The 19,012-nt window shown below is 36.2% G+C and overlaps 1 protein-coding gene across 1 annotated transcript; it reads right to left on the bottom strand.

The window, feature by feature from the left end:
* Nucleotides 1–3,069: 3,069 nt before the first annotated feature.
* Nucleotides 3,070–18,694, bottom strand: LOC145980045 (ethanolaminephosphotransferase 1-like). Its single transcript, XM_083113027.1, has 7 exons — nt 18,625–18,694; nt 17,042–17,234; nt 14,877–15,139; nt 12,851–13,008; nt 10,753–10,933; nt 7,883–8,068; nt 3,070–5,458 (listed from the first exon to the last, which is right to left on the bottom strand). The coding sequence occupies exons 1-7, from the start codon at nt 18,652–18,654 to the stop codon at nt 5,396–5,398; spliced, it is 1,074 nt and encodes a 357-aa protein (XP_082969153.1). The 5' UTR covers nt 18,655–18,694; the 3' UTR covers nt 3,070–5,395.
* Between the last annotated feature and the right edge of the window lie 318 nt (nt 18,695–19,012).

Raw genomic sequence — 19,012 nt, 5'->3', positions numbered from 1 at the left:
TGAGAAGCATCCCAGATGAAGCTTTCTCTGTTTGCTTCCATGATCTCCAGAAACTGTGGCAGCAGTGCATAGATAGCCGAGGGGACTATTTTGACAAGACCTACAACCATTAGTTCCTAAGTTGAATAATTTTTATTTTTAAGAGCTCAGTCCTGAAACTTTTCTGACAACGGTTGTATATTTTAACACACAAAAACTATATTATTGTTCATCAATCCTTTTTTGTTTATTAATTATAATAATTATGAAAAAATACCATAATTACAAACTAATTCTACACTGTCAATGGCAGGAAGTGTTTGTTTTGAATAACAAGTGCCTGATGGGGCCACAAAGTAAATTTTGCCTATGTACGTAAATTTATGTCTTTATGAAGAAAAGTAATACAAATATTGGGAACACCTCGGGGAACAATGTAGTTTATGTTAATTTTTTTCTAAAAAAATTCAGTTAAAAATTGAAGAAATAGAGGTGGTGGCCTGACCAGCACCCCCTTGGGTAAGCTAAGGTTAATATTTCAATCTGTAGATTCCATTCAAACCGCATATTATAGAGCAAAAGGGACCAGCAAAGAAAGCTCTTGCCACAGTTTTTCCATGTTCTTCATCTTCCTCGCATCCGAACATAAATCTCTTCCATGCCAAAAATCTGCCAGAAACAGAAACAACAAACCTTCCATGTAGCACACAGCACTAGTAAAGGACAAAGACTATGCAGAGGCCATTGACACTTTCAGTAGAGGAATATTGGAATTTTGATTTTACAGTTTTCAGGAAACTAAACTGAAAATTGTAAAGTCAAGGAAAATTTTATAACGTGCTATGTTGGAACCATAAAGATAGAATGTTTAATGCGAGAAGAATGTAAAATCTGGGCTCCACTGTAATAATAATAATACACTTGCAGCAGCTATTTCTATAAAAGATTAGCTTCCAAAGGGTCATCACGTTGACAGGGTGCATATTGAACAATGTTGTACTGACATATTAACATGGTAGTTGTTAAGTCAGCGCAACATATGCACCTGATGGTAAAAATTGGAACTATTTTATTTTCTTTCATCAGCTTCGAACTGGCTTGGAGTAGGGCAACTTTCATTGAGACCACCCTGTATACAGTATTGGAAAAATAAGCACGTTTCCGTGTTTTGAAAGTATAATAACTAAATAAATTTCACGATCGTTACAACTTTTTATGGGATGAAACTGTCTGTGCTTCAATATAATCTTGTTTCCCTCAAATTTTTCTTTTGCTATGCCCCATGAATAGGTGGGACACATTTGCAAAAATGCCAGTAACATTACGTTATTTGTGCTATTTTTTTTGGTTGTTACAAAGGAAATAATATTAATTCTAATTGTTGTAAGGGTGTTCTTTACTTGTATCTCCGGAGCCACATGTAATTTCATAAACCACATGGTTTGAAGTTTATAAATAAGAGTGATACAGGAATTTACAGAAGGAGTAATTAAAATGGGCTTGAAGAGAGCCAAAACTGATCATACGAAGTACTTGCAGGGTGTATAGCAACACAATGTGTATCGCAAAACATTAAATCTCAAATTTCTCTACATATATCATTTTTTCAACTAATGAGTCCAATAATTTAGCCAATACTGTATATGTACTGTTGCCTTTAAATAGTTGAGGATGGCTGCTACTATATGTACTGACCGTATGGCAGCAATCGTCTTTGTTTACATTTTTAATAAATGCTTTAGAAAAATATATTCTCCTCCCCTCCCAAGAAATATGCAGTATTATTGAAAGAGTAACATAGGAATGGGTTATTATTTATCTACCACTTGTAAAGATCCACTAGAAAACCAGTAAACATTCATCTGTAACAAGTTTCTGGCAAGGAAATTATTTTAAGTGGTCCGTGTGTGAAACAATTAACCTATTATGTGGAAAAGCAAAGAACAGGAAGAATCGAAAAAAATCCTTTGGTTCAGATGAAACAGTTGTGGAAAGAAATACTTTCTCCATACAGCCTGAATACCATTAGTCTTATGGGGAAGTATTTTTTTTTCCACAATTGTATAGACTAGGGTCTCAATTACCCTGTACATAGAACCTCTGACAATAAAGTTCGGTGAATGATCCTGAATATCGAAAGTAGACGAATTCTTAATGAAACCTACCTTACTGTCCTTCGAAGTAGTCCCCTCCCATAGCTATGCACCATTGAGAACAGCTGTACATGTCCTGGAAACGTTTAGAAAAGTCTTCTTTCGGGATGGTGTTCAAGATCCTCGTCACGTTCCGTTGGATGTCCGGAATATCCTCAAATCTCTGACCTTTCAAAGCGATTTTGAGGCGTGGGAAGAGAAAGAAATCTGGAGGATTCAGATCCAAATTTCTTGCAATGCATTGCATTGCTACAGAGGATGGGAGCTGGTGTGTGAGGTACGACCCTGAAACGAAACGCCAAAGCATGGAATGGCATTCTCCTGCATCACCCCGTCGGAAGAAGGCCAAGGCAGAAAAATTGTTGTTCCCTCTGGCAGGAATTCCTTGTGGATCATGCCATCACTGTCAAAGAAAGTGATAAGCATCGAGCATCGTCTTGATGCGTGATTTTTACGCCTTGACCTTCTTCCGACGGGGTGATGCAGGAGAACGCCATTCCATTCTTTGGCGTTTCATTTCAGGGTCGTACCTCACACACCAGCTCTCATCCTCTGTAGCAACGCATTGCAAGAAATTTGGATCTGAATCCTCCAGATTTCTTTCTCTTCCCACGCCTCAAAATCGCTTTGAAAGGTCAGAGATTTGAGGATATTCCTGACATCCAACGGAACGTGACGAGGGTCTTGAACACCAGCCCGAAAGAAGATTTTTCTAAAAGTTTCCGGGACATGTACAGCCGTTCTCAACGGTGCATAGCCATGGGAGGGGACTACTTTGAAGGACTGTAAGGTAGGTTTCATTAAGAATTCGTCTACTTTTGATATTCAGGATCATTCATCAAACTTTATTGTCAGAGGTTGTAATATAAACTTCCGATTTCTTAAGGCAAGGAAAGGCTTAAGAGTAGAAATAACAAAATAAGCACAAAATTTCACTTGTGTAACTTTTTTTTCCTAAAAAGTGTTTACATAATAGAACAAATTTTCATACAATATTTCACTATCATCATTACGGTTTCTTGAATTTGGGACATATGCTAATGCTGCATAACAGTAAATTAAATACAAGCGAACTAATAAAATTACTAAGGCATATGTAAACTATTATGCCAATTCTACTCTTCTTCACATATTATATCACTGGTATCAAAATCTTCAAGGAACTGTGAAGAAAACTTGGTTTCTGTAACAACTGAATACATTATTTATGCTTTGGATTGGTTTACCAAAAATACTAGTTTCTAAAAAAAAAAATATTTTCTGATCATGGTAATATTCAGTACATAAATTGCTCTCTTGTGCAATACATAAAAAAAATAGAACAAATCATTTCAAAAATGCTTTAAAATTAATAAATAACTGGCACTTTTCGACATATAAATGAGGAACCTGTTATTCAAGCTTTTGTCTTTTCACGAACACAATCTCTAATACAGAGAGAGCATCTCTTTTATGTTTATATATTTATAATCAATGCCGATAGGCTTTGAAATAAAAAAAAAAAGCATTTCCCACACCCTTTCTCAATATTGTTAATATGGCATTTTTCTATCTATACTATAGATTCTGATTAAAGGTTTTCAGAGAGAGAGTTGATAGATGTGTACATAATTTCATATCTTTTGATGTTATTTCAATTACTGATTAAAACAATTTTCAGCAATACAAAAAACAATATTCATCATGTATTAATTTTTTTTACATATATTCAACAAGACACACACTTATGTACAATTGATATATTTAAAATATGAGCACCACAACAAGCACTTTCAGAAGCTGATTTCTATCTTTAGGATTCAATGTACATTCTGTCAGGTAGAATATACATAACATTTCTTGTAATTTTATACAAAATAAACAAGATTGAACATGTGTATGAAAAGTAGTATTTTTCATTTTGGCTAAGGGAGAAAATATTCTCACACGTAAAAAGAGATACTCCTTGATATTTTTTAGCCTTTTAACCTTATGCCACACAGCATGAACACTAGGTAAATTTTTGAACAGCCATTTTCTTAAAAATCCTTAATTTACAAAGCATTTTTCCCAAATGAAAAACTATGCAATTCAAATTTGTCATGCAGCAATCAAAGAAAACTATGCAATTCGAATTTCTAATTCAACAATATAAAGTTCAATGTGATTGTTAGATTTGTTTCTTCATACTCTTCGGAAACAGAGGCTACAAAAATATTCTATACAATGGTCAACGTTCAAGTCCTAAGTTGCTTGTATGAATATCTATTGCCAACTGCCTTCACTACTTTATGAAAAAAAAATGCTTTTCTGTTTGTAATATAGTTTACAACATAAAATATGAGAACAACACACTGTACATTATTTTTCCATCCTATTTTCATCTTATTCTTTGAAACAATCCACGAGAGTTTAACACACTTCACGTTTCCTACTGGGCGTTCTTTCATCACTTTTTTTTTTTTTGGTTATATTTATGAACTAATGTGGAATGACTTGAAACTCACACACTCCAACTATTACTATTTACACAGGTCAATGCACCTATGACACATGTACTGGTTGAAAATAATTCAAAAGAAATATACATTCTAGTACCCTGAGGGTAAAAAACTTAACATACAAAATAGATCCCATCGTTAATCCATGTTTGCAAGCATTTTCCATTCCCAATAAATATTAAATAACCTCCGAGGGACAACACATAATAACCAAGAGGACCAAAATTAGGATGCGTACTGTATACAAAATAGTAACCTTAACCAAAAAGGGCACCTGTCGTTTTTCTTTAAAAACCCACCTTGCATGCAGTTAGTATTAACAAATGATTGGTCGTAACGGAAGGTGCACTGTTATATTACCCCAATAAGTGTTACATGACAGATAGATGCGTCTGTTTCCCCAATTCTTAATCCACTAACGTGTTTTTCTTCCTATTTCTATAGCAGTATTGTATTTACACCACTATGAGCACAATATGACCTGCATGTACTGCTGTTACGGAAATGCGTGAAAGGTTTCGCAATTGTGCACTCGCATGCCCGAAGATCATATTGTGACAGTGCACCGACACTACAATGTGACCCACCTAGAATGCATTAGCAGAGATCAAATGCGGAAGATAATCCGCGTACTTTTTCATTGCGCTAGGCAGGGTCATCCTGTGAAGTTCTTAGATATGGTTTTGCAAAGATGCGATGACAGGTGCAGTCTGTGCTACAGCGTCACCCTACTTTGGCACTTCATTGACAATCTCTTGATTAGCATGTGTTGTCGGCAAGTAGTCATTCTTGATTCGACTTTATATGGAAGCAGTTCATTTTAAAGTGCCTGCACATCTGTCTAACCTGAAAGAAGAAAAATGAATTTATTTTAATATGTTCATTGATCAATTTCTTACATAAAATTCACCAGTAACAGAATTAGGGACATGATATTTCATAATAGAAAACTTGAGTTTTCAAAATGCTGATATTTGCATGTCAATTTAAAAGTCTTCAGAATACAGTTAGAATCCTTAGAATGTAAGGCTGCCTGCACACCATATCAAACATCATACAACCAGTCATTTTGTTTCAAACAAAAATAATTCTTCTGTAACACAAAATAAAGGGAGCACGTTTTCTCCTGAATTGTTACTTCAAAAAATGTGTTTTAAATGTTTGAAACAACCATAAACTAGAAAAAAATTACAAAAAGAATCTCTCAGGTTGTTTCAAGCAGAATGAACGTAGCCACTGTTGTTCTCAGTCAACATATTAGCTTTTCTGGATACAGCTTCACTTTTGACCTTGGATGCACTGACAAACCATGCAGTGATCTGGTAGTAATGGAAAAGAACAGATTGTACGTGCACAGAGCATTTTGTCACAGCTACTTTGTACACTTATTATCACTGTATTGTTGCCAACAATTTGCTGAATCGGGCGTGGCAGCCCATAAGATCCTGTGGAAATGTGGTTTTTGACAGAAACATGCACCATGTTGAATCATTATTGCATGTAAATACTCTTATGTGATCAGAAGTATCCAGACACCCACCTGAAAATGAAGTACAAGTTTGGGCTACCCCCATCAGGAACACTGGCAGTCAATATGGTGTTGGCCCACCCTTAGCCTTGATGATAGCCTTCAGTCTCCCAGGTATACTTTCAATCAGGTAGTGGAAGGTTTCCTGGGGAATGGCAGCTCATTCCTTGCAGAGTGCCAAAATGAGGAGAGGTATCAATGTGCATCGGTGTGGTCTAGCATGAAGTTGGCATTCCAAAATATTCCAGAGATGTTCTATGGGATTCAAATCAGGACTCTGCGCAGGCCAGTCCATTAGCAGGACGTTGTCGTCAAACCACACCCCCACAAGCTCTGCAGTATGGACACGTGCTCGGTCGTGTTGAAAGGCACATTGTCCATCCCCGAAATGGTCTTTGACAGTAGGCAGCATGAAAGTGGTTAAAATGTCAACGCAAGCTTGTGCCGTAACATTGCCATGTAAAGCAACATCCACACAATGGTTTTCCACTGTTCTATGGTCCAGTTTCGATGCTTCTTGCACCATTTGGCATTTGCCTGTGTGATGTTTGGCTTATGGGCAGTTGCTCGGCCATGGAAACCAAGTTGCTGCACCTCTTGCCGAACAGTCATGGTGCTTGGAGTAGATCTTGATACAGTTCGGAATTCCTATGTGATGGTGGCGAGGCATGATTGACAATTATGCTGCAGGACCCTCTTCAACACTCAACGGTCTCTGGAGGTCGACCTGCATGCTTTTGGGTTGTACACGTCCATTCACGTTTCCACTTCACTATAAAATCAGAAACAGTTGATCTAGACATGTTTAGGGGGGGGGGGGTAAAAATCTCGCCCAAGTGGCACCCAACCACCTGACCACGTTGAAAGTCCACAAGTTCCCCAGACAATCCCATACTGCTGTCTTGCGCCGTCTGCAGACTACTGAGATCGCTGATCATGTGTTCCACACGGTAGATGGCAGTACTGTGTCACCCTCTATGATAAACACACGTTTCACGGTGTGTCCAGATACTTTTGAACACACAGAGTATATCAGCAAAAAGAGTAATACCCATTCATAATTTGCATAACATAATTTTTTGAGGGAAAAGTTAACATTTTTAAAATGCATTTGTTATATTTAAAATTAACCCATGGTGCAACAATCCGTGAGGGCCAGCACCTACCTACCAACTGCCGGCATCACTCCCACCTGCCGAGGTGGGAGATCATCCAAGCAGTTACAGGGTGACGTTTGGTTAGCAAGATGAACCTTCAGTCCTTGCAATTTTCCATGACCGGGTTATGCTACTCATTCATAGCTCCAACCTGTGCACATCCCGTAGACGCAGCCCAAAGTATGATGCCTTACACCGAACGGCCATGGTGTGGGCTGCATTTGTTATAAATGGTAACAATAAATATATTGTTTTGTCATTTCATATGTATATAAATAAACAAAAAAAAAACACAACTGAATTATCATCTGAAAAGAATGATGTGTTAATTGCTGCCACATGGTAGTGGTGGTTTTGTTTCAAACCAGTCATCCGGAGCACATAAGTTGCAAGGTTTCATCCGAAACCAGCCATCCACTAAAGGTTAAGTCAATAGAAAGAGTGGAAATCAATTGGTTCAAGAAATAAGAAATACCTTGAATTGCTGTAACACCATGTGTTCTGATTCACATTTCCGTCACCTTAAGACAATGCAAAAAGTATTATACTAACGAATAATAGTGATGATCGAAAAATTCTACTCACTATGCAGGCGCCATAATGAACATGAGCAATTGTTGCTATAAATGTCATGCTGTACAGCATAGTCCATTCTATAATTCCGATATAGTTCACTGATAGTATGAGTATAACTATAACAGCCACTGGGGCCATTAACCAATTAAATGCCTCACACCTTGTGCTGCTCATTTGGGATACAATTAGACGGCACTGAAAAGTACAATAAGGTATGTTAGAAACATCATTATTAATGTGCGAATTACTCACAATACCAATATAACACGTATTTTAAAAATATTCAAAAAACAAAAAATGGTACTTACGTTTTATGAGTATGTTATTTACAAAACGACGTTTCGAGAATGTACTGTTTTCTTCAGGTCCAAAACTTCAACTACAAAAACTTTCCATAGCCACGTCAATATATTTTAAAACCCAGGAATAAGGGTGTGGATTTGATATGGGTTAGACAGGGATTCAAAAACTATGCCTAGAACTGTTGTAGCCTTCATATTCCGTTACAAATTAACAGTCCCCGAAGTTAAAAGATCCTTTCCATCTAAAACACATATTTCAACATTGAACAATTTTAAAAAGTTTAAAATCGGCCCGCGTCATTTCACTACCCTTAGTATAACCCCAGAATGTTTCTTCGCTGAATGCAGGAAGTTCTCCTCTTGCTTACCACCTCTACTTTTCCCCCCTACTTGCTTACGTCATGTCTTATGCGAAGTCGTGTGTTATCTGAGCTGCCCGAATAACATCTAGGGTAACATGGAAACTATTTTTTCTATATTTGCGTTCTTCCCATCTTCTAAACATTCCAACCCAAAGCTCATTTACATTGCCATCCTCTCTATCCCTGCAGATGTATGACGGCTCATACACATTCCTACTAATTGGTTTATTTTCATTACGGACAACCTCCCTAATATCTTTGTCATGCTCCTGCCTGTTTGTCCGATGTATTCCTCGTTACACATGCATTTAATACTGTATATTCCTTTCTTTTCCCCCTCTATTTAATTTTCCTTTCCATCTTTCTTGTACTCCGGAAAGTGTTTTTCCATAGTTTATGGGGCCTTCATCCCGCATTTAATTCGATACCCTCTTTTTTAATTTCTCAATTTTCTCCTAGACTCCTTTGAGATATGGGATACCTGTGTATTTAAATTTCATTCACTCTTCCTTTTCTTTTTCTTCCCCCACATTCACTTTATTTTCTTTGTTCGAATATTCCAACTCTTTACCGCATACTCATAAAACGTAAGTACAATTTTTTTAAATTTTTTTTTAATATTTTAAAAATAAGTGTTATATATGTTAGAAACATGCATGTTAACATGTAATTTGTACCTTCAATTTTTACTTACTACCTATGACAACATATATTTTATTTCAATACAATATTTTACCAAATATTAGGAATGGACAAGTAAGAAATGTTTTTGATACAAATATTTTACCAATTTGATGAAATTTACAAACATTACAGGAAGATGAATGGTTTATTCACTTCCATAATGTATGGAAGTAGGTGACCACAAATGGCTGACTGGCTAGCGACAGCTATAGCCAAACCTGACCAACCTAACCTACTCAAGTATGCATGTATAGCAGAAATATACATTTGAATACAGGATGTCTACCAGTCAAGAAATTGAGTTAGGTCAAGAAATTCAAGAATTTTTGCTTTTTTTTACAGTATAGTGAATTTACATTGTTATATATCTGTACTAGGATTTGTTAAATTTGATTATTTGAAAAATCTAAAATTGTATTGAGTTGTGGTAAAGATCTGTTCACTTAGTTTCTTAATAATTACATTCTTGTATGCGTTAAGTTTTGTAAAATATTAAATAATGTGGCCATTCCCCATCCAGGATGAAGTCTCAAGCATTAATTTTTACATGCATTAATAATTAAAGCAAGTCTAAATATCTTGTCAAAAGTACAGCTTCAGTTTTCCTTTGTGGTAGGGGTTTTTCATTGAATAAAAATATATATTTTCTTAATTTGGAATTTGTTATTTTGGTAGACAGCCTGGAATAGGTTAGGCAGGTTAGGTTTGGTGCTGTTAACATATATATCTCACAGTTGCTATAGCTGTCGATAGCCACAACTGTTTTTTTTTCTTTGCCTGAGAAAAGAAACTGCATAATTGTACATTTATATTCAGAAAAAATATAAACTGCCAGAATTTTACTCTAAACTGTTGTCTATAGAAATATATGACTGGTAAAATTATTGCCATATTATTACTGAGAAACTGACATACTTAAATGTATAGTATTTTATAATTATTCTCTGCATGTTCTAAAATATGTGTGCAAAAATAAGTCTAATTTCTTACTATGAATAGGGCAAGACAGCATCATTCACATATGAAAGGGGGGGGGGGGTTAAGTCAACGCTCATCAAACTCCAGAAAAATGAAATTTAAATTTAAAATGTTACTGAACATGTAAATGAAAAGGTAAAAAACAGGCTTTGATGAATGGAAGTGTCAAATGTATGAAACAAAAGAAAGCATATTTTAAAGTTCAGTACAGCATCCACATGCCAGCAAATGACACTACTCCTTGATTTACAATGGAAAATTGACTTACCTGGTTTTCTCACTGACCCTTCACATGTATATTTTCAGTCTATAACTCAAATTCTTATTGTTTCCAATTATTGCAATAAAGAACCAAACAAGTACAATCCAATCTCAGTCTTTCTCACCTTTTTCTAATAATGGATAAGCAACTATGCATAGGCATTCAAGGAAATTAGCACAATGTACATTAATTTTTCTGAATTTTATTCCACCGAGAATTGTGGAATTTTAATATTTTCCATTTCCTATTCATGTTGTATGTTCAAAATAGTCTAATAATATGAGTACTTACACAAATATTTGAAAATATTGTTCCCATCATAAGATATAGACACCTTGGCTCATAATTAACAACATCTATTGGAGAATAAATTATCCATACTGTACATAATGTAAAGAACATAAATATAGGCACTAGTGGTCTAATGGCTTCACTAAATGGTCTCATATTGCCACTTCTATCTCTGTACGATCTGCAATAAATCATAGATCATTAAATTATGTAGTAAATACAGCATTATCTAATTTACTAAATATACAAATATATAAATGTCTATACTCATGAAGTGCATTGCCTTTTATTGTGCAAAGAACTAATGATTTCTGATTTTGATGGAACAAATCTTCATTTGCAAATCTTTAATTCCTTAAGGACCACCTGATGGCATAGTTGTAACGTTGTCACCTTGTTTGAGGTTTTCTTTCAAGTCCACATTATGCACAGATAGGCTAATCGGGACTTGACCTACAGTTTAAGGTAGGATCCGAACCACTGTGTGTCTCCAGCAGGTATCAAATCCCTTGATTACAAGGCAGCGACATTATCACTACACCACCAGAAAGGCCTATTGTCACCTTGTAATAAATTGTAGCCCAGGTTTGATACCCAGCAGAGCTACATTGTGGTTCAGACCCTACTTTAAACTAACTGTAGGTCCAGTCACGATTAGCATCTTAAAAGAACAAACTTTAAATATTTAACTGTTTAATTTGGTGTACGAGATTCTGTTTCACGTATTATTTGTTCACTTGATGCTGTTCATGTTTTTTAATGTGTTTTATGTACCATCAGGTGAAAAAGCCCACTGCAAGGAGGAAAGAAAATATTCGTAGTGAAACGAATATTCAGGGATTACTGAAACCATGTTTTAAGCTATGTACTATGGTTATTTTAAATACATTAATACCACCTAAATATAAATTCTACATACTATCTTTGATATATAGAATGAATAACCTGAGATGGATTGATTGAGTTTATTTTGCTTCAGTTTTCAGCCACTTTCAGCTAATCACGATGATGAAGATGAGTGATGAAATTTACAAAGGGGCACTCACATGGGCATCGGAAGGGGGGGGGTTGAATGGGTTGGTGGACCCCCCCCCCCCCGGAAATTGACATCGTTCATTTAAAGATACAAGAAAGCCGAAAGTTTGTAACTCTTATTGTTATGAACAGAAATAAAGTTCATTTAGTTAGTATTCAAACAGCATAATCAAAGTCAAAATGCATTGGATCTAAAACATTGAGTGAAAAATACAGGAACAAATAACAAATGGTTCCACAGTTTTCAAAATTCTAATAATTACAGTTGTAGGTGGTGAGGTCACCCAACAAACTTTATGAAAAAAAATTCCCCCTAACATGTAAAGCCTGATCTTGAACGAGACATGCAAAGTTAATATCAAAATGCATTTGAGATACTAACTGCATAAAATGCAAAAGAAATAATGGAAAATAGTTGTGCCGGTATTCACTCGTTTGGTGGTCGAGTCTCCCATATATATAATAAAGGTAAAAAAAAAGGTAAAGTGTTCCCCTGTGCTTAGCACCACACCATGAAGGCGTATAGGGGGTAAGCCCCACACTTTCTTGATCCGGTCGTGAGTAGGGGTGATGTGATCAGCATCACGCCCCTGACCGCCTTTACCCCCCAGGGTTTCCCCCAGGTACCCATGTTATTCGACGCTGGGTGGGCGCCGGGACTGCTTCCAACGTTAGAAAATTTCCCGGATTTGAACCGGCCGGGGATTGAACCTGGGACCTTGAGAATGGTAGTCAGACGTGTTACCGACAGCCACCGTGGCCACTTATATAATAATAATAATTATTATTATTTTGAAAAAAAAGTTTATAATATTTATTATTGTATAATAACATTTATAACCGTGGTAATAACACTTATTATCCTCCTCCCCTGCAAAAATTTCTGGCGACTCCTATGCCCATGCGCAGGCAGAAATTCTAACCTGGGACCCCCCGAGAGATTTTACACAGGTACCAGTTTTCACATGCTCATGAGAAGGTATAAAGCTATGCGATTTGAAATTGTTACAAGAAAACGAGAGCTTCAAAACTATACTTCTAAGATGTCTAAGATTTTACTCACTTGTAAACATTCCACATAGCCATTGGTAAATTCGATAGAACAGCACACACATAGAACAGCAATTCAAACATTTGTCCTGAAGACAAGACCCCAAACAGATAAAACTTCCATGCCTCGTGGCCCCATATAAATGTTATCACAAACACAAATGTAGTTGCCTGAAATTAAGAAAAAAAAGTTACGGATTTGGTACAATAAGCATATGCAGGAAAGTATATATTTCTATCATAAACGCAATTTATTTACTTCCATGTTAACCTGAATCACGATAAATGTGCACTTTTGTATTTACTCCGAGTTGAAATCTAGGGCTCCTAGTTCAGAAAAAAGTTGCACCAACCATTACACTATAGAGATCGGTTGCTCCAACTAGAGCATAAACACCACTCCTGTAGCATGTCAAAACATTAATTTATTAGCACATACAAAAATCTTGTGAATTGAGGACTCAAACTGCCATATCAATGATGTAAATGAATACATGCGATGCCATTGGGTAATTGTCAAGATTCACCATTTTCAAGACAACTGCCAAACACATTTTGTTTCAAATTATTATTAATACTATTTTACAAAAGAATTTTAACCATGATTATGGAATGAACATAACTCTTAGAAACATTTCACAACCTACCATAACTAATTTGAAATCGGCACTGCAATATTTACAAAGTAATACAAAGCAGGAACTTATTCCTATCTACCAAATACGAGGTGTGTCCAGAAAGTAGGCACAAAGACCAATAGGCATTCACATAATTGTTGCCACAAGCTTTACTTTTCAACATAGTTGCTGACATAATCCAAATAATTATTAAGTCTGCGAATCAGTTTCGTATCCCAGAGTCATAGAAGGAGTCAAGAGGAGTAACTACATGACTTTATTTCATGCGAAGAAACAAGTGAAAGTCAATTGGTGTGAGGTCTGGACTATATGGTGGATATTCCAAAACATTCCAAATTAATCTTCCCAGAAGCGCAAAGATGACATTCACGATACCGATCCAAGTGTTGTGATGAAGCAGGCAGGTGCTTCTTTGTCTTGAATAGAATTCAGTGAAACAATGTACCGGTAACAATACTACACAAACAACCAAACTGGAAACTGAGGAAAATCAAAAATAGCCTTCATAGCAATGGAAAAAAAACTTTGCAAGTCATGACAGTGTAGAATTTAAAAAAATATATAGTCCTTTCTCCTCAGAAATTAGAAATAGTAGCATAAATGGTGCAAAAGTAGTTTAGAATTACAGGGGGCAACATGGAGTAGTTGGTTAGTGCACTGGATATGCAGTAAAATCACAGGTCTGTCATAGGTTCGATCTCCACCAATGGCAAAAAGGCATTTTTTCAGCCTAAGAGAAGAGTCACTCTTGCAAAATGCAGTAATAAAGTGTAGGTAAAAGTGCCATTGTCACTAACATTCAGGGAATATTTTCTTTTGTTTTGGAGGAATGTATATGGCACCACTGGAGTGACTGTTGATTGGATTCAGGCATGTGGTGATAAATCCATGTTTCATCTCCAGTCAAACTTATGGCGCATGAGAAAGTTGAGCAGGGAACCAACCCATTTAATTTTGTTCTTCCCTTAACATTTTGGGCACTCATACCATGCACAATTTTCTGTAACGTAATTTCAGTTACAGCATCATGAATCATAGTTTTAAGACACTTTGAGATTATGAGACTCTTGTATCATCAAATACGTATTTGCACAAATTCCTTCTCTCAATTTTGTGAGATCAAGACAGCTGACTGTTGCCCCCCAAGAACTCACCACATGGTCAAATTTTGTCGATTTATAATGTTTGTGCATTTCTGCTGAATGCTCTCACCTTTTATAATGAGAAACTGTTTCACAGAATGCACCTTGCATTTGATGCAGCCATTTCAAACACACGTTACTTCAACAAAACTCAGTGTAGTCACGAACGCATACGAAAATTTCCCTTCATCCTCCATGCTATGTATCTTTACTTTTCAGACACACCTCGTATGCTAATTTTCATGAAGCATATACTTACAAGCATTGATGCATCATAGCCCCAAGGTAAAAACAGAATTCCAGTATTGTACTTCTCCCAATGAGAAATATAAAAATTAATAAATACATTCCACAGGCAAAAAAACATTCTCATTGTAGATATACTGAAATCTGCTCTTCCAAACGCAGAGTACATGCACGTAGGAATCAGCACAGCAGTCCACGAATCCAAACCATGATCAAATAATTCTCCTAAAGGACCACTTGTTTGCGTTCTTCTTGCTTGCTTCCCATCAATGCCATCTGTTGGGGAATATTGACAGGGTTTAGTTTTGGAAAGGCACAAATAACATCACTCTTACCACTATTTATTCTAAGGCCCTATCTCCATGCTTACTATGTGCTTTCATAGCATTGTGCAATCAGCAAGGCGTAACTTATCTTGTATTAATATTTATTAGGACGTAACAATACAGATTTCAATACCACATGTATGTATTCTTGCTGAATGTAAGTTCAATATTAATCTAAATGTTTGAGCCTCCCTGATGGTATAGCAGTAAGTCATCTCTTTGAAATCAGGGGGGTCCCATATTTTTTTTTTGGTCCAACCCAGGACATATTCGCGATCAACTCGTTACTGCTAAAATTCAGTTTTTTTTACAAGAAAAATTGAAATTACAAAAGTTCCAACATTTTATTGGAACATTAAACTATAAATTGTACAAGAAAAAATATTAACATTATTTTCTAAAATCAATCAGTTAATTTTCAAATGTTTAATTGAATAATACATTTTCTGATGTTTACGAAACCTCTCTGTTCTAGGTAGCACTATCTGTTAATTGACTCAGTTGTATTTTTCACTAGACATGAAAGTTCTGAATTAATTTGAACATTCAGCAGATGTTTAACCGTGGATACTAGAAGTCTACCTCTTTCTGCAGACCAAATATTCCCCATAATTGAAAATACTCTCTCAACTGGAGCAGATGTTCCAGGCAAAGACATAGCAAACTCAACCATTTTAGAAATATTGGTACATGAAATATCAGTCTTTTGAAACACCTTAAAAATTGGTCGTGAATATTCAATACCGGTATACGTCCTGTTCAGATTCTCAAAACCCCGGACAGCACTAAAAAACCAGGACTGCCCAGGCTAATCCCGGACGTATGGTAAGCCTAGTACCAGGTTCAATACCCAGTGGAGGCACATAGTGGTTTGGACTCACTTTAAACTGTAGGGCTAGTCCTAATTAGCCTAAGATGATCAGACATCCCATGTTAGCTGGGACAGTCCCTTTTTGTGACAATGACTTGTTGGAATAGAATTACTGTAACAATGCACCTTCTCTGCTATTACTATGAACTATGGTATTGTTGAGTAGGAATTATTTCAATGTCAACAATGGGCCATATTCCAATTTTCTTAAAATATTGAAGTTTCTTTGTTTACCTGAACCCCACTGAATGAGGTGTTTTCGTACATGAATGATTTGTGGACAAGTGAAGAGAATGCTCTTTCACCTTTGATTGACAAGGTGAACTTTAATCACATGTATGTGAACTTTTACAAAATGTTATTTGAAAAAAAGGTGTACTGGAGAAGATGCATTAATTGGCAAATATTAATTCTAATTCCAAAGGACTTCTTGGCTGAAGTGCACTGCATATCACCCAACATATTATGCAAGTTATTTACACAGTATTTATTTTGCTGTACCATTTTTCCTTCATGTAAAAATATCCTTCTTTGTTGTTCTAAAAATTTGGTCATCTTAGATTAGCATTCATGTGTATAGACTTGTAAATCAAAACATGAATTCTAAATGTCTGAACACATTTTATTACACAGATGACCAACATGAAAGTTTATTTTTACTAGTACTGATAAAAATATTGCTATAATGCTATAGTGCTATATTGTAATGATACTGACTACATACAGACTCACTATAAATTAATAAACATTAGACATAAAACGTGAATAATTCCTTTGCATCCTTAATAAACATATGCCTCTCATTGAAAAAGAAGCTGATTAGCAAAAATAAATTTCGGAGCACTCAATTACAAATTACTTATGCAAATAGTGACATTTAGCAGTAATTTTAGTAATAAACTGATTATTTCATCCTCTCTCTTAATTATATTGGATTGAAAAGTGTAAGAAACACGTAAACACATGTCATAAGGAACTCACCTAGGGTATATGCTACAAAAATATTAAATGCAGCAAGGGCCCACACCCATCTTGGAATTGGAGGAAATTCAGGGAAATCATCACACGACGCATAAAAGCTATAGTCATAATATGCGAATAGAAAGTAGTTTGCAACAGTGAACAGAAACCCTGCAAATGTAAGTACGTTTGGAGCCACCTGCTTTGGACAGTACTGAAATGAAGAAAGAAAAAACATGAAAGCATGTGATTTAATTTTAAAATAGAATTGACATTTCGAAAGCCATATCATCTCTAATAGTAAGTGCCAAGGCTTTCTAATTATATTTTCCTTACCTAGGTAAAACCAGGTCTGTAAAATCAAACTGCACACAAATAGCTAGAAAGCAGACATTCCTCCACACACTCTACCCATTTTTGCTTATACACACAGGTAAAGTAAAAATTCCACACAGACAAAATAGCGAAAGAGATAACTAGGAGTTGGTAGAGCAATGGCATGGTTATGCAAAAGAGATGCAGGTCGAGTAAATTTCCAATTATCTGGAATTTGATTTATGTACCTAGTTTTACACAGTTGAGGATCACACGAACTATTGATTTGGTTTATTTTACTTCACTTTTCTGCCACTCATGGCTAATCACGAAGATGAGGATGAGTGACAATATGATGAAATTGATAGTCACAAAGAACACATGCTCAGGTTGGGATTCGAACCTGGGACTTCTGGCATGTTGGCACACTGTTCTAAACACTACGCTATAGAGGTGTTCTTACGAGGTGTAAGAACTTCACTGATAAATCAACTCTAGTGCAATCTGCCTGCATGAACACTTTATTTTGAGAAAGAATGTGTGAATGATAACAGGAATTACATGATCAGAGCTAAAAATAGCCTTTACAATTTTCCTGGTGAAAGTACAAAATTTGACTGTTATACCCAAATGCACAAAAAATAAATATCACAAATGTTCAAGATGGGAAGAAATGAATATATGGGGTGACGCATATTGTACCTACCAATAAGAGTTGGCAACCCCGTCAGAACGCAGGTGCAGAAGTCTCCCATGCTTACGCACCTGCAAGTCTCACAATCAATCTGTCTTGAATGTTTGCTGTTCATACACAAATGGTGGCAGTGGAGGCATTCATTGCACTGAGAAGCATCAGGATACCAGATAATACAACTCCTCCGACCTGGAAACTTCAGTTTCTGCATGCTGCCATTGGCCCTCTATTGTCCGACTCGTCTTATCGTGTTGCAACACACTGGCACAGGTGGATGGCAACCCACATTGGACAGTTGTCACAGTGCCCACTGCGTTTCCAAATAGAACGCCTCCACTGCCACGATACATCTCTGAACTGGCCAACATTCCATGGCAGATTGATTGCAAGACTTGCAGCTGCCTAAGCATGGGAGATTCCTAGGCATGTGTTCTGACTGGGTTGGCAAATGATATTGGTAGAGACAATATATGCCGCCCTGAATGACAAAAATAAAATCTCTTGTGGTGACTTGTACACCAAGATTAAATCTATGTCCAGGATATCAAATATACTCTTGAAAACATTTCAATACAAAAGAAAAACTTGCACGCACCTCGACAACCCTGTTCCAAAATGGGTGCATAACATATATGCTCAGAGGGCTGGTATCCAGCGAGTTGTACTGGAAAAAAAAAAGTTAAATTAGTATCTTGGAACTTTAGTAAACATATTTATGCATATAAAAATGGACACAAAACTGAAAATTAAATTATACACAGGCCAGGAATAAGTTTTATCCTCAACATAAGAACTTCAGGCAGAATTTCTCCACACAAACCTTAAACTAGCATGTGTTGCACTTTCCTCATGAATTAGGGGCATGATAAGTTCCAAATACAGATCATCATATGCCTTGGTAGGGTGTCTAAATGCCATGCAGGGGACCCAGGTTGCATGGGGTGGTTGATTTAAGGTTGAATTTTTTTTTTTTCGGGGCTCAA

Source organism: Lepisma saccharinum, chromosome 27, assembly GCF_977018435.1.
Source record: "Lepisma saccharinum chromosome 27, izLepSacc3.1, whole genome shotgun sequence".
NCBI classification, from domain to species: domain Eukaryota; kingdom Metazoa; phylum Arthropoda; class Insecta; order Zygentoma; family Lepismatidae; genus Lepisma; species Lepisma saccharinum.
Note: the sequence above shows the minus strand (reverse complement) of the source record. Positions and strands in the feature narration are given on the sequence as shown.

Excerpts from the sequence above, each read along its gene's own strand:
- LOC145980045 (XM_083113027.1), bottom strand. The coding sequence starts at position 18,654 with ATGCACCCATTTTGGAACAGGGTTGTCGAG. Across the intron at positions 8,069-10,752 it reads CAATATTTTCAAATATTTGT|TGCCGTCTAATTGTATCCCA; the intron begins GTAAGTACTCAT and ends TGTACTTTTCAG. Across the intron at positions 5,459-7,882 it reads TTCATTATGGCGCCTGCATA|GTTAGACAGATGTGCAGGCA; the intron begins GTGAGTAGAATT and ends TTCTTCTTTCAG.